This window comes from Rhizoctonia solani, chromosome 16, assembly GCF_016906535.1.
Source record: "Rhizoctonia solani chromosome 16, complete sequence".
NCBI lineage: Eukaryota > Fungi > Basidiomycota > Agaricomycetes > Cantharellales > Ceratobasidiaceae > Rhizoctonia > Rhizoctonia solani.
In genome coordinates this window covers 13,207-26,733 of record NC_057385.1, presented here as the reverse complement: position 1 = coordinate 26,733, position 13,527 = coordinate 13,207, and the positions used below count along the sequence as shown (strand labels likewise).

At 44.3% G+C, this 13,527-nt stretch overlaps 2 protein-coding genes across 2 annotated transcripts; both read left to right on the top strand.

Annotated features, from left to right (window-relative positions):
- Positions 1–2,201: 2,201 nt before the first annotated feature.
- Positions 2,202–3,374, top strand: RhiXN_01246 (Retrotransposon-derived protein PEG10; the record flags this gene model as incomplete). Its single annotated transcript, XM_043321065.1, has 1 exon — positions 2,202–3,374. One exon carries the CDS (start codon positions 2,202–2,204, stop codon positions 3,372–3,374), a length of 1,173 nt encoding a protein of 390 aa, XP_043186888.1.
- Positions 3,375–3,451: 77 nt separating this feature from the next.
- Positions 3,452–6,783, top strand: RhiXN_01245 (Retrotransposable element Tf2 protein; the record flags this gene model as incomplete). The annotated part of the gene is made up of 2 exons (XM_043321064.1): positions 3,452–5,229; positions 5,256–6,783. The coding sequence occupies 2 exons, from the start codon at positions 3,452–3,454 to the stop codon at positions 6,781–6,783; spliced, it is 3,306 nt and encodes a 1,101-aa protein (XP_043186887.1).
- Between the last annotated feature and the right edge of the window lie 6,744 nt (positions 6,784–13,527).

Here is a 13,527-nt window from a genome sequence, read left to right as displayed (position 1 = left end):
GGAGGAGAAAATGAGAAATGAAGTAAATTTAGTGGATTTTGGTGAAGTGGGCCAGTTTTGAAAAATGGACTAAATTTAGTCCATTTTTTGTTTGGTTGCTCTCTGTGGCCATGGCCTGTACAAACAAAAAATGGACTAAATTTAGTCCATTTTTCAAAACTGGCCCACTTCACCAAAATGCTCTAAATTTACTTCATTTCTCATTTTCTCCTCCCACATGCTATATCTATCCTTAAAACTGGACTATATGGGGTAATTGAACCCCCTCTTTCCATTTATGGTAGTCTCGACTTCCAAAAATGGAAGGTGCATGCTCTGTTTGGCTATTAGTACACAAATTTGATCGATGTTTTCAAATTGGCATGATATGTATATGGATCGACGCAGAATCACGTGGTTTATTAGTAGAATTTCATTTTCAGGGTCCCTTAGCTGATAGCCCAGAAATCACAACCTGTCAGAATCACGTGATATATATACCATTTGATAGCAAATGCATCGGTTCCCTATCAGAATTTCAATTTCAGGGTTGCTTAGTCATCAGCATTCTCTCTGATGGTGCCATTACTGCTGGTGTTTCCAAAACTTGTTATAAAATGAGGAAAATATAACCAGCTGAGACCAAACCTGCTTAACCACTGACCCATAGAGCCCTAATGATCTTCTACAGACAACCATGATCACACCTTCAGCCCCCAATTTGGGCTTTGGCCAGCATGTAACCACATGTCATGACCCAAGTGGCATGAACACAGATACCCTATTATTCTATTATCTTTTTATCTAAATTTTACAAATTATATGGACCAGGGGATGTTCCCAACATGACCACAGGCCATGCAGGACTCCCCTGGCAGAGCAATCCACATGGAATGTGAATGGTCCCTTTGTTTAGCCTGTTAGCTTTGTCCTCTGGTTACTTAGTTACCATATGTCCTTAGTTGCATTGTTCTATTGTTCTCTTAGTTACCCATACCTTTGTAGTATGTCTTCCATTGTTCTCCTTTGTACTTTACAGTTCCCTTGTTCTGTATGATGTATATAATGAAGGGAGAGTTCTGGCATAGGTTTTACAGTGACTTAGGATGCATCCTAACACATCCTAGGTAACATACATAAGTGTTATAACCTCCTTACTGATACCATTAGATTCCTACGTTTTTTCTATTATTTTTAGTTTTTTTTACGAACTTGATATCTCCTGTTTTTCGATCACGTGATCTCGGCGCTTATTATGCCGAGATGCCGCGCCGAGATGCCGTGCCAAGAGCGCTTAGAAGAAATCCACGCTTCTGCGCAGCCCGCAGCACGCTTCCCTTTTCACATGGACTCTTCTTTTCTCACACGCACAGACCATGTAGATAGTATGCGTTTGTCTATATATACAGCAGGGAAATTGCTTGGAGACACCAAGTCAATTTTACCTCGTCTCATATTCATTGAGGAGGACGCCCAGCCAGCTAAGTAGCTGGCCCCCATTAGTCATCAGTAGTCAAACCCCTTACTTAACCTACCACACCTCCCAGGCCTAAGGCCCCTTTGCAGTAGTTTAGATAAGTAGACCGCCTTAAGCGGTATTAGGATAGCCTAGTATAGTAGTAGATTACCTTGTTGCTTGTAGTAGTACGGCCTTAAGCGCCCGCTCCACCAGCGTGTACCCACCTTACAGTGGTGTACAACATTGTAAAATCAACTTCTTGTAGGCTTGATCAACAAATGAGAGGAACTCCCGTACTAGCACAAGGGAAAACGGGTGATTGGACTCGCCTTTCAGCTTTAATAATCAAACAGCTGTCGGTCCCACCCAGTACCAAATTGCTATAAGGCGGACAGTCTCTAATCGTCCGCATACCACGTGTTTCGCTGGAACACAGCAGTTAGCGATCCTAGACAGCTGAACCACCCGCTTGCAAAAAACCCGCTTGTATCACGATCGCCAGATCTGTTGATTTGTTGTAGGGATTGTTCAACGCTAGGTGTTTGACGCAAGGATTTAGCGTTCACACACTGTGCAAAAACCGCTCATAAGTCCTGAATCAGGCATCTCTATCCCCCACGCCGTCTCCACCATACCATCCACACGCTCTGGCGTCCCTCACCCCTACTCTTGCCCTTCCAGCCGCTCCAGCCAACGTTCCATTCCAACCCATTCCCAACCACCCTCTTGCAGCGCATCTCCCACTTTGCAAGACTTGCCAGGGATGGAACTGGAGCCGACCCTTACCACTCTCCTTGAGGCTATCACAGCCCTCACCGCCACTGTTGGGTCCTTGCAGGACCAAATCAAATTGCAAAGCCAAGAGCTCATCCAGCTCAAGGCCATATGCAAGGAAACCGCCGACCTACTTGGCGACAAGGACCAAGGAGGAGGCCAAACCCAGCCTGGCCCATTGACTGGGCCTATCACCCCTCCTACTCAGACAGGAGGAGAAGCCCACTCTCCAGCAACGGTTAGGCCTGGGCTCAAGGCCCCCTTCCGCCCTTCAAGAGGAACAGGGTATGACTCAGAAGAAGAGGAGGACAGGCGAGCCCCCAAAAGGGAACCTTGCGACACGCCTAGGCGGAACCTCAGCTCCCTTACCCCCTTTGACTTGGGGTCCAGTGTAAAGCAACCCAAGATGGAACTCCCCAACCCTTACAAGGGTGATACCAGAGGTCGTAAGGCTACCCAGTGGCTTGACAGGATGCTACTCTGGGTTGCTCTTCACAGGGATCAATTTGATGAGGAGGAGCAGATGGTCGTGTGGATACTCTACCACATGACAGACAAAGCAGCCGATTGGGCGCTCCCCCTTATTGGAACCATCATCAAGGGTGAGGGTAACCCGCCAACCACCATCCCGGCCTTAACAGCCAAATTCAAGGAGGCATTTGCCGACCCAGACGCCAAGAGAGCCGCCGCCAGGAAGATAGCTGCGCTTACTCAGACAACCACCACGTCTGAGTATGTCACTGAGTTCCGCAACCTTATGGCGGAACTTGATTGGAACACTGAGGCATATATTGCCCAGTTCACGCGTGGTCTTCACTGGAAGGTGAAGGAACTCCTGTCCACAAAGGACAATATCCCAGACAACAACCTCAAGGCCATATTCGCCGCCTCGGTCAAAATTGATAACACTTGTTGGGAAAATGAGGAGAACCAACCCAAGAAAGCCTCTGCCAAGTCCCCGGTCACCGCGACCACTTCCACCACTACCACCACCCAACGGGTCCGCCTCTCTGAGGACCCCAACTACGTTACACCGGAAGAAAGGGACCGCCGCCACGCGTCTGGCCTTTGTGTCAAGTGCGGTCAGAAAGGACATGGTATCAAACAATGCCCTAATGGATGGAAGGCCAAAATTGGACAGGAGGAGTTGGAAAAAGAGTAAGGCCAAGAGCTGCCGTCAAGCCCTTGGTCTCTAGTTTAGAACCGCATGTAACCATCTCAGAATTTGTAAATATTGCAATGGACTCAAACAAGAAGCCCCTACTCTTTCTAGATATAACACTGCGTGACTATCCGACGGAACCTATTAAAACCCTCATCGACTCCGGCGCCACTTCCAACTTCATATCCCCCTCACTAGTAGAAAAACTCAAAATCCCAAAAACCCTACTTGAAAATCCACGAGTAGTGAGAATGTTAGATGGTACCATATCTCAGACTGGTTGCATATGGCACCAGGTCCAACTTGCGGTCTCGGCCAATGGCCATTCCCACACTATCCCCTTCCTTGTTTGCCCCATTGGCAACACCTCGGCAATCCTTGGCATGACCTGGCTTACAACTGAATCCCCCCTCATCGACTGGCACCAGGGACTTGTTACATTTCCCGATCAAGTTCAAATAGCCTCAGAGGAAGAAGCGGACCCTGATCCCTTAGTAGACCTTCCCACACAATATCACAAGTTTGCTAAGGTATTTGGCAAGGAAGAATTTAAGGTCCTCCCCCCACACAGGGAGTATGATATCTCCATAGACCTTATTCCAGATGCCAAATTATCCCCAGGTCCCATTTACGGCATGACTGATGCGGAATCCAAGGCGCTTAAACAACACATTGACAAAGAACTAGCCACAGACAAAATCCGCCCTAGTACTTCTTCTGCCAGTGCCCCTGTCATGTTTGTAAAAAAGGCAGATGGATCCCTCAGGCTGGTTGTGGATTACCAGAAGCTAAATGACGTAACCCACAAGAACGTATACCCGCTACCAAGACAAGATGACCTTATGGCAAAGCTAAGACACGCCAAATTATTCACCAAGCTTGACTTACGCTGGGGCTACAACAACGTCAGGATTAGAAAGGGGGATGAATGGAAAACGGCGTTCAGAACCAAATATGGGCTGTTTGAATATCTGGTCATGCCCTTCAGCCTTACCAATGCCCCCGCCGCTTTCCAGCATTTCATGAATGACCTTTTCAGGGACCTGATTGACGTCACGGTGGTCATCTACCTGGACAACATACTGATCTTCTCCAAAAAACCCAAAGATCATCCATCCCATGTCAGGGAAGTCCTATCACGGCTGATGAAGAACCAGTTGTTCTGTAAACTATCCAAGTGTCATTTCCATGTTACCACGGTGGACTATTTGGGAATCGTCATCTCCCCAGCAGGGTTCTCTATGGACCAAAAGAAGATTGAAGCGGTTACAACATGGCCTACTCCCAAAACGGTCAAACAGGTTCAGGCTTTCCTAGGCTTTGTAAACTATCTCAGGAGGTTCATTCCCAACTTTAGCTCGGTTGCTTGCCCCCTCCACAACCTTACCAAGAAGGAATCCCTCTGGTCATGGGGCGTTACAGAAGAAGCTGCATTCCAAGAATTGAAGGCATTGGTCACAAAATCCCCGGTTCTAATCCATTCCAACCCTAAACTGCCTTACTACCTGGAAACAGATGCGTCAGGAGTAGCCATGGGGGCCATTCTCAGCCAACGAGGAGAAGACAACCGTTTACATCCTGTTGCATATATGTCCAAATCCTTTTCAGGGGCCAAGGCTAATTATGACACCCACGACAAGGAACTCCTAGCCATAATCAAGGCATTAGAGGAATGGCGGATTTTCCTAGAAGCAACAGATAGGCCAATTCAGGTTTTCACGGACCATAGGAACCTAGAATACTGGATGCAGGCACGGACTTTCAACCGCAGACACGCACAATGGCGTATTTTCCTGAGCAATTTCAATTTTGAGATCCACTATTGCCCAGGAAAACAATCAGGGAAACCAGACGCGTTATCTAGAAGGTCAGATTATGTAGACACGCCCCAGAGCCAGAGGTCATGTTACCGTCGGAAGTCTTTGCCAATACGTCAGAGGAAGAAGTCAAAATTGTCACGGAAATTCGCTCCAGACTCAGGGAGGATCCATCACTGGAACCCATCATCCAATTTCTCACAGAAGATGCGGACAATGCACCTCCCTCCATTCGGAAAGCTTACAGAGACTACGATTGGGAAGAGGACCTCCTATGGTACCGAGGGAAACTAGTTGTCCCAGACTCAGAAACCCTGAAAGAACAACTGCTGAAGGAATTTCACGACTCACCACTAGCCGGCCACCCAGGTCAACAGAGGACCCTTGAACTTCTAAGTTGCAACTACTGGTGGCCAGGCATGAAATCATCCTCCAAAGAATGGGTGGAATGCTGCCCCACATGCCAGGCCAACTGCCGAGCCCACGCCCCGGTCATTGCCCTCAAACCTCTGGAAGTTCCCCCCTATCCATTCCACACAATTTCCTATGACTTTATCACGGGATTCCCAAAGTCAAATGGCCATGACGCAATCTTGGTAGTCATCGACTCCTTCTCCAAATTTGGGCATTTCATCCCAACTACCAAGAAGGTTACATCTAAAGGACTAGCGGATTTATTCATCTCACATGTGTGGAAACTCCATGGGTTACCAGTCAAAACAATTTCAGACAGGGGAACTACGTTTACTGGGAAGTTCCTAAGGGCACTCTATCAACGCCTTGGAGTAAAACCAGCCTTTTCATCAGCCTACCACCCGGAATTGGACGGACAAACAGAAAGGGTGAACCAGTTCATTGAGTTCTACCTCAGATCATATGTTGCCGCCGACCACTTGGACTGGGCCACCTGGTTGCCACTAGCGGAATATGCCTATAATAACGCAAAGCACTCCGCAACCGGAAGAACCCCTTTTGAACTAGTTTATGGAAGAAACCCCATCATGAATCCGTCTAACGTTCCCGCGAATGTCCCAGAAGCAGACCTTGTAGCCAATACCTTGGCCCAAGAATGGAAGGAAGCAGAGTCAGCACTTAGAATGACAAAAGAACGCATGACCAAAACAACAGGGATGATACCGGAATACTCCATAGGCAAAAAAGTCTGGCTAGATGGAAAGAACATAGAACTTAGGACAAACTCCAATAAACTAGATCCCAAACGACTAGGTCCATTCAAGGTTACAGAGAAAATATCCAGCCACGCCTACCGCCTAGAACTCCCGGAAACCCTGAAAATCCACAATGTATTCTACGTGGGATTACTATCGAAAGCACACGAGTCCCCAAGTCAGCCATTCCCAAGCCGCCCCCCTCCTGAAACAATAGAAGGGGAGGAAGAATACAAAGTGGAACAGATCATTGACTCCAAACGCCAACGAGGAAAGTGGTTCTACTTGATAAAATGGAAGGGTTACGGACCGGAGGACAATTCCTGGGAGCCAGAAGAACTGTTGGAACACAGCCAAGAAGAGATTAAGCGTTTTAACCAAGCTAAACTCAGAAAGGCTTGTGACGCTGCCAAGAGCCTTTAAGGGGGGGGCAATGTTATAACCTCCTTACTGATACCATTAGATTCCTACGTTTTTTCTATTATTTTTAGTTTTTTTTACGAACTTGATATCTCCTGTTTTTCAATCACGTGATCTCGGCGCTTATTATGCCGAGATGCCGCGCCGAGATGCCGTGCCAAGAGCGCTTAGAAGAAATCCACGCTTCTGCGCAGCCCGCAGCACGCTTCCCTTTTCACATGGACTCTTCTTTTCTCACACGCACAGACCATGTAGATAGTATGCGTTTGTCTATATATACAGCAGGGAAATTGCTTGGAGACACCAAGTCGATTTTACCTTGTCTCATATTCATTGAGGAGGACGCCCAGCCAGCTAAGTAGCCGGCCCCCATTAGTCATCAGTAGTCAAACCCCTTACTTAACCTACCACACCTCCCAGGCCTAAGGCCCCTTTGCAGTAGTTTAGATAAGTAGACCGCCTTAAGCGGTATTAGGATAGCCTAGTATAGTAGTAGATTACCTTGTTGCTTGTAGTAGTACGGCCTTAAGCGCCCGCTCCACCAGCGTGTACCCACCTTACAGTGGTGTACAACAATAAGCCACAAGTGCATGAGATTCCCCCCTTCCTCATCACACAGGTGACTGGACTTACATGAGACTTGACTTAGATGGTTTAGATGGTTGGATATACTGGGTTAGGAAGTTAATTTAACCACTTGTATTTGAGCAGAAGTTTCCATGGTGTACCAGGTACGCCAGTCCCCAGACCAGTGTTGTAATGCTGCTACATGATCTTGCTTCAGGAGCAGCATATTCAGTATGCTACGCCCTGGCACAGCCCTTTGATTTTTGTCAGATGGTCTGCCCTCCTGTGCAGCGTACCTGGTACACTACGCACCAACACAGCTCTCTGCCATTTGTCACACCAGTCTCCTCTCTGAAGCGCAACGTAGTGTGTACGTGTTTTGCTGTCAACCACTGCTCATATGTCATTATATCTTCTTCCATGTATTTTGTATTCTATGTGCTTGTCATTCATACCACTTATGCATATGCGGATTTGCATCTTTTGACAAGTCTCAATAATTGTTGCTGGAAATTTCATGCTTAAAAGTTTGAATGTACCACCACAATTGGTATCAGTCGATAGCCGCAGAGGCATGGATAATGATAGAACTTTCAAGTATATCAAACGGAGTTGTTCTGACAGAGTAATAAATAAAACAAGAAAATACTAGCCAGAGCTCTTGAATATACTGGCGTACCAGGTACGCCACCTACAAGCATGGATAAAACCAAGCATGTGAGTCTGTATATAAAATTTTCACTTCAGGCAAAATCAACATATTTCTACTTTAGCACATTGCAATTTACTGGCAATCATCTTTGACGGCGTACCAGGTACGCCAGCCCCAATGTACTTGGCTTTCATGTCATGTGACCATTGTAAGTGACAGGCCAATATCTGGCGTACCTGGTACGCCATCCCTGGACCCATGACCTATAGAGTGACCTGTATGTAAAATGATTACAAGCACTGGCCCCCCTTTGATTGTGCTCAAGTAAAATGTCTCTTTACACTTTCTGCCTCAATGTATAGCTTTGTAACTGTAAGGAATGTACAATATTCTTATATTAACACTATTATATGCAAACCCCTTACATAATCAAGTTGGCAACACTCACCCAACTTAACATCTTGGTGTAACAAATAGCTAACTGTCTTCATTATTGTTATCTTACTTCTGTTTGTTACTTGTTACATACATAAGCCACTTGATTGTTGGTTATATTATTGGTCATGTATAGTACTTGCTTGGTTTTAAGAGGCTTGTACCCAAAAGATTCTGTATCTACTTTGTTTCAAACTACAAATACAAGTGACTTATGGATTGTCATTCAGCTTGATTAAAGTTGTCTGATTAATCTCTATATTACATTGTATTCACAAAGCTAACATTTTTTGACATACCAAAAAGCACTTACACTCTAGTGGGTAACCACAAGAGGTTTCTACACTAGTCTATAGCTGTACATTGGGTTGGCTGCCGGTTGTACTAGTATTGGACTGACTGATAACTTGTTTAAATCACGTTATAGCAACATGTCTTGCGTCATGCGCAGCGGATGGACATACAACCCCGGGCAGGTGCCGGCAGCTCCCAAACATTGCGGACCCAAGTTGGTTTCCACCATGGGAACCAAGACATCCAAAATACAAGGTGAGTATGGTACTGCCTTGGAGAAGAAATCACCAAAGTGCTCAAGGAAGCGGCAGAGCAGTGACTTGGAAACAGTATTCAATGTTGGTTGCAAGTAAGTACCTTTGATCCTACCTTGGTTTTAATTCTGAATCTAACAATTACCCAGAAATCTAAAAGCAATTCTTGTGGGGAAGAGTAACCCATGTTGGTCTTGGAGATCCACACCTTCATTCACAAAAGGATTAAGAACCTAAGCAAAATGATACATAACCAACAAGGACCCGGGGCTCCTGAAGCCTGTTGGAAAGAGATAGAAAATGCCATGGATACAGTGTGGAGAGGGGTTATAGGGAAAGATATAAGCGTAGAAGTACCAGGAGAACAACAGGATAGAGTGAGTGTTATAGTATGAAAAATCCCTTGAATTTTGTCAGAAAAATCAGGTTTCTGCTTTTTCCTGCAGTCCAAAGTGCATGGAACTTTGTCAGTATGGTCTTTCATCCCATGCGCACCCACCCTGAAATTTTGGTGCAATTCTGTTAAGGTCAAAAATAATCAATTTTTGTTAATTTTATGAGTGCAGCCTGAAGGACCAGTTGCTGACTGGTTCTAGTTGACCTTGCCATTTCTCCTTAATAATAGGTACACACTCTGATAAAAGTAATTTAATCCTGTTGGCAACAAGTCCCAACTTCATACCCTTGCTGTGGCCCAAGATTTACCACTATGCATGCTCACTATGGACCCTGAGGACTGTTTGCCAACTGGTTCCACTTGAGTTTCTCCTTTTTTCCTTATATCTTGTACATGGCCTCATCATAGTAGTACAAGCCTGTTGGCAACAAGTCCCAACTTCATACCCTTACTGTGGCCCAAGATTTACCACTATGCATGCTCACTATGGACCCTGAGGACCATTTGCTGACTGGTCCGCTCAAATCTCTCCTTTTTTCCTATATTTGGTTGAAAAACCAGAGGGGTAGTGGGGAACTTTGGGTCAAAAACGGTCCATATATGCGCATTTTCTTGGCAGATTCAGAGCACAGCCACCTACAGCTCTTGAAATAGACCCTTCCCAGACCCTGAATCCAGCTAGATCATAAGATACAGCTCCTGCAATCTTCTAGTTTACACACTAATGCCATCCCCTCCCCCTCACTTACCTGATATACAAGTGGACCCTGAAATTGAAATCCTACCAATAAACCTGCAGATTCTGAGTTGATCCATATATATATCATGACAATTGCAAATATTTATTTTCAAACCACCTTAAATGCCCAAATTAGGCATCTTCCTGCCATTTTAGGAAGTGGACACCACCATAAATGGAAAGAGTGGCCTTTATTACCCTAGAAAGTTCACACATTGGCCCAGTATATATAGTAACTTAACCCCCTTTTAACACAATTACTATTATCAGGCTTTATCAGCAATTCCTATTGACTATTGGCCAGTAGCTGGAATTTCATCACTCAATTGAGCAAAGTTGCCCTAATCAAGTGATGAAATTGCAAACAAGTTGTCCACAAATTTCATCATTCAATTAGAGAAACTTTGCCTAATCAAATGACAAAATTCACGGACAACTTGTTTGCAATTTCATCATTCAATTAGGGCAACTGTCCTAGACGTCTGTAAGGACGTCAAGGGCGCAGGCGCTTACGGCCGTATGGAATATAAGTGAGAACCACTTAAGGCGGTGGTGACTACCCTACAACGTCTAACTAACTAACTACAACAACCACACGCTGTAAGGCGGCAGTGAGCTACGTATGTACAGCAGGGGCAACGCTTAAGGCGTGTAACTAGTGGCTTACTGGGCTGTATGGCCCTTGTACAAAGTGGGGATTTGACAAGAGGTAATCAACCTGGGTGTTACCATGGTTGGTTGGCCTCCTTATATATTCTTCAGGTGAACTAATTACAAATACGTTATATGCAATACCTAATCCAATAAGAACCCCAATCCGCAGTTGGCCTTACTCATGCATATGTGTCACTGACGTGTCATGATGACGTCATAGGTGGAGGTGGCTACGTATGTTGATTAAGCGCGGATGGGGACGTGGCTCGGCGCTTAACGTATGATATAAGCGCCGAAGTCACGTGATTGAAAATATCGTCCGTTTGCCTTTGTTTAAATCCGAGAAAATGGGAATAAATTCCCTGGTATTGAATGTGTCTACAACAGCAACTTTGCTCAATTGAGTGATCAAATTTGCTGGCTAAGTGAATTAGAGGGCTATATGCTTATACTAAGAGACTAGCAAAAGATGTAGACTAGGGTTATTGAGTCCGCTCTTTCCATTTATGGTAGTGTCAACTTCCCAAAATGGAAATCTAATGCCCTATTAGAGCATCAATGTCAGATCTCATATGACATTTTCAAATAGCCTTGATATGTATATGAATTGACTTGGAATCACGTGGCTTTTTAGCAGGATTTCAATATCTAAGTGGATTACATAACTTGTCAAATGTAAATATGGACCCTGTCACGTGATATATATGTCAAACGATCCGGAATTGATGGATCTCCTAGTAGAATTTCATTATCAGGGTAGATTATGAAGCAGGACTCAAGTGTAGGGGTCATTTAATGTGAGGCACACTGAAGCATAAGTTGGTATGGCTGATACTGTTTCTGATTAGATATAGGACTGGAGAATGTAGAAAGAAGTATATTGTATATAGAAACAAACATATATTAATAGTTTAAATAATTACAAAGTATGAACAAGAGTGAGAGTGAGAGAGAAAAGGATGGGTTGTGTTATTGTTGTACACCACTGTAAGGTGGGTACACGCTAATGAGAGCAGGCGCTTACGGCCATAATACTACAAGCTGGACTTATGTAATCTACTATCTAGGCTATACTACTGTCGTGTAAGGCGGCCTACTACTATCTACTGACAATGGGGGCCTTAGGCCTGGGACGTGTGGTAGGTTAAGTAAAAGGGGTGAGTGGCTTCTGAAGACTTAGGGGCCGGCTACTTAGCTGGCTGGATACCTTCTCTAGTGAGTAAGAGACAAGGTAAAATTGACTTGGGGTCTCCAAGCAATTTCCCTGCTGTATATATAGATAAAGGTGCACTATCTACATGGTCTGTGCGCGTGGGAAAAGAAGTACATGATGGAAATAAGAATTGTGCTGCGGGCTGCGCAGAAGCGTGGATTTCTCCTAAGCGCCCTTGGCACAGCATCTCGGCATAATAAGCGCCGAGATCACGTGATCGAAAAACGTAAGATAAAGAGTCCGTAAAAAATAGTAAAAATATCAGAAAAATTAGGCAAATCCAATGGTGTGAATAAGGAGGTTGTAACAGTTATGGAACAGGATAAAATAGTAAAGAACAGCAAAGCAAACATGATTTAGCCTTGAAATTAGTGTAGATGGACACTTGTAAAGCACATAGAAATATTCCTGGAATTCTTCTGTTATTTCTACAATTTTAATCATGTAAATACTTGAGGTATTAAGGGAGAAACAGTCCCTTGAAGGAAAGGCTCAATAACTTGAGTCTAACTGAAAGATTGTTCTTAAGTAAGCACTCTGCTTTCCAGAAGCTATTAACCTGAGTAGCTAAGAGGAAGGTCTGGGCCTCACTAAGAGCACAGCTTGTTTCAGCCTTTACCTAGAGTGTCTTAGTGATGGGAAGGATATTTTTAGAACTGGAGGCTAACTCTTATGAGGCATAGCTTTGTGAGACAGGCTCTCACTTAACATCTCATCTCTTTTCATCTTGTCATGTATCTTACCCTACTGTATATAGTAATCACAGGCCTCCAAGGGTATAAATAGCCCCTTGAACTGGCCTTTTGAATGCATCACATTTTACCATCCTCTCTCAGCCTGTGTGACTCTTAAGAACTTCTATTGATCTCTTTAAGCATCATACATAGTAAATTAGCCTAAAGCTATTAAGTTTGGCGCATATAGCCTCTAGGACGGCCCCAACCTATACAGGGAACCTAGAATCAGCTTGAGTGCAACCCTGCTAAGACTCCCTGGCAGTCTGCTAAAGTATTTGGTGCTTCCACAACGCCCTTACCCCCTTGTCAGCTGTTGGAGACAGGGAAATAATTTTCCATAATTCTCAATTAAATTGCAGTGAGTTCCAGAGACTGTTAAGAGTTGTGTAAGTACAGGAGTAAGAAAGAATTACTATATACAAAATGTATATGAGAATAACTAAGAGCTAGTATTAAGAATCAGAATATATGCACAGAATATATGCACAATATAAGCTAGGTTATCAGGAATAACAACTCCTAACAAATAGTCTAGCAACTATGAAGTGCAGGTGGTTGGTTATGTATAGTACCTTAGACTAATGTTACTTAAGCCTAAGTGACTAGGGGTATGTATACTTAAGGTCTCTGGGATAGTATCTTAAGTAAGAGGGTTACCTGACTAATGTACAGGATTTATAGGATTTGCCTAATAAGTATAGGACTTATATATGCTTAAGTAAGACTTAAGACTTATGGGGTTTACCTAAAATATATCTAGGATTTATGAGATATTGTAGATAAAGCTATCTACAATATGGGGGGT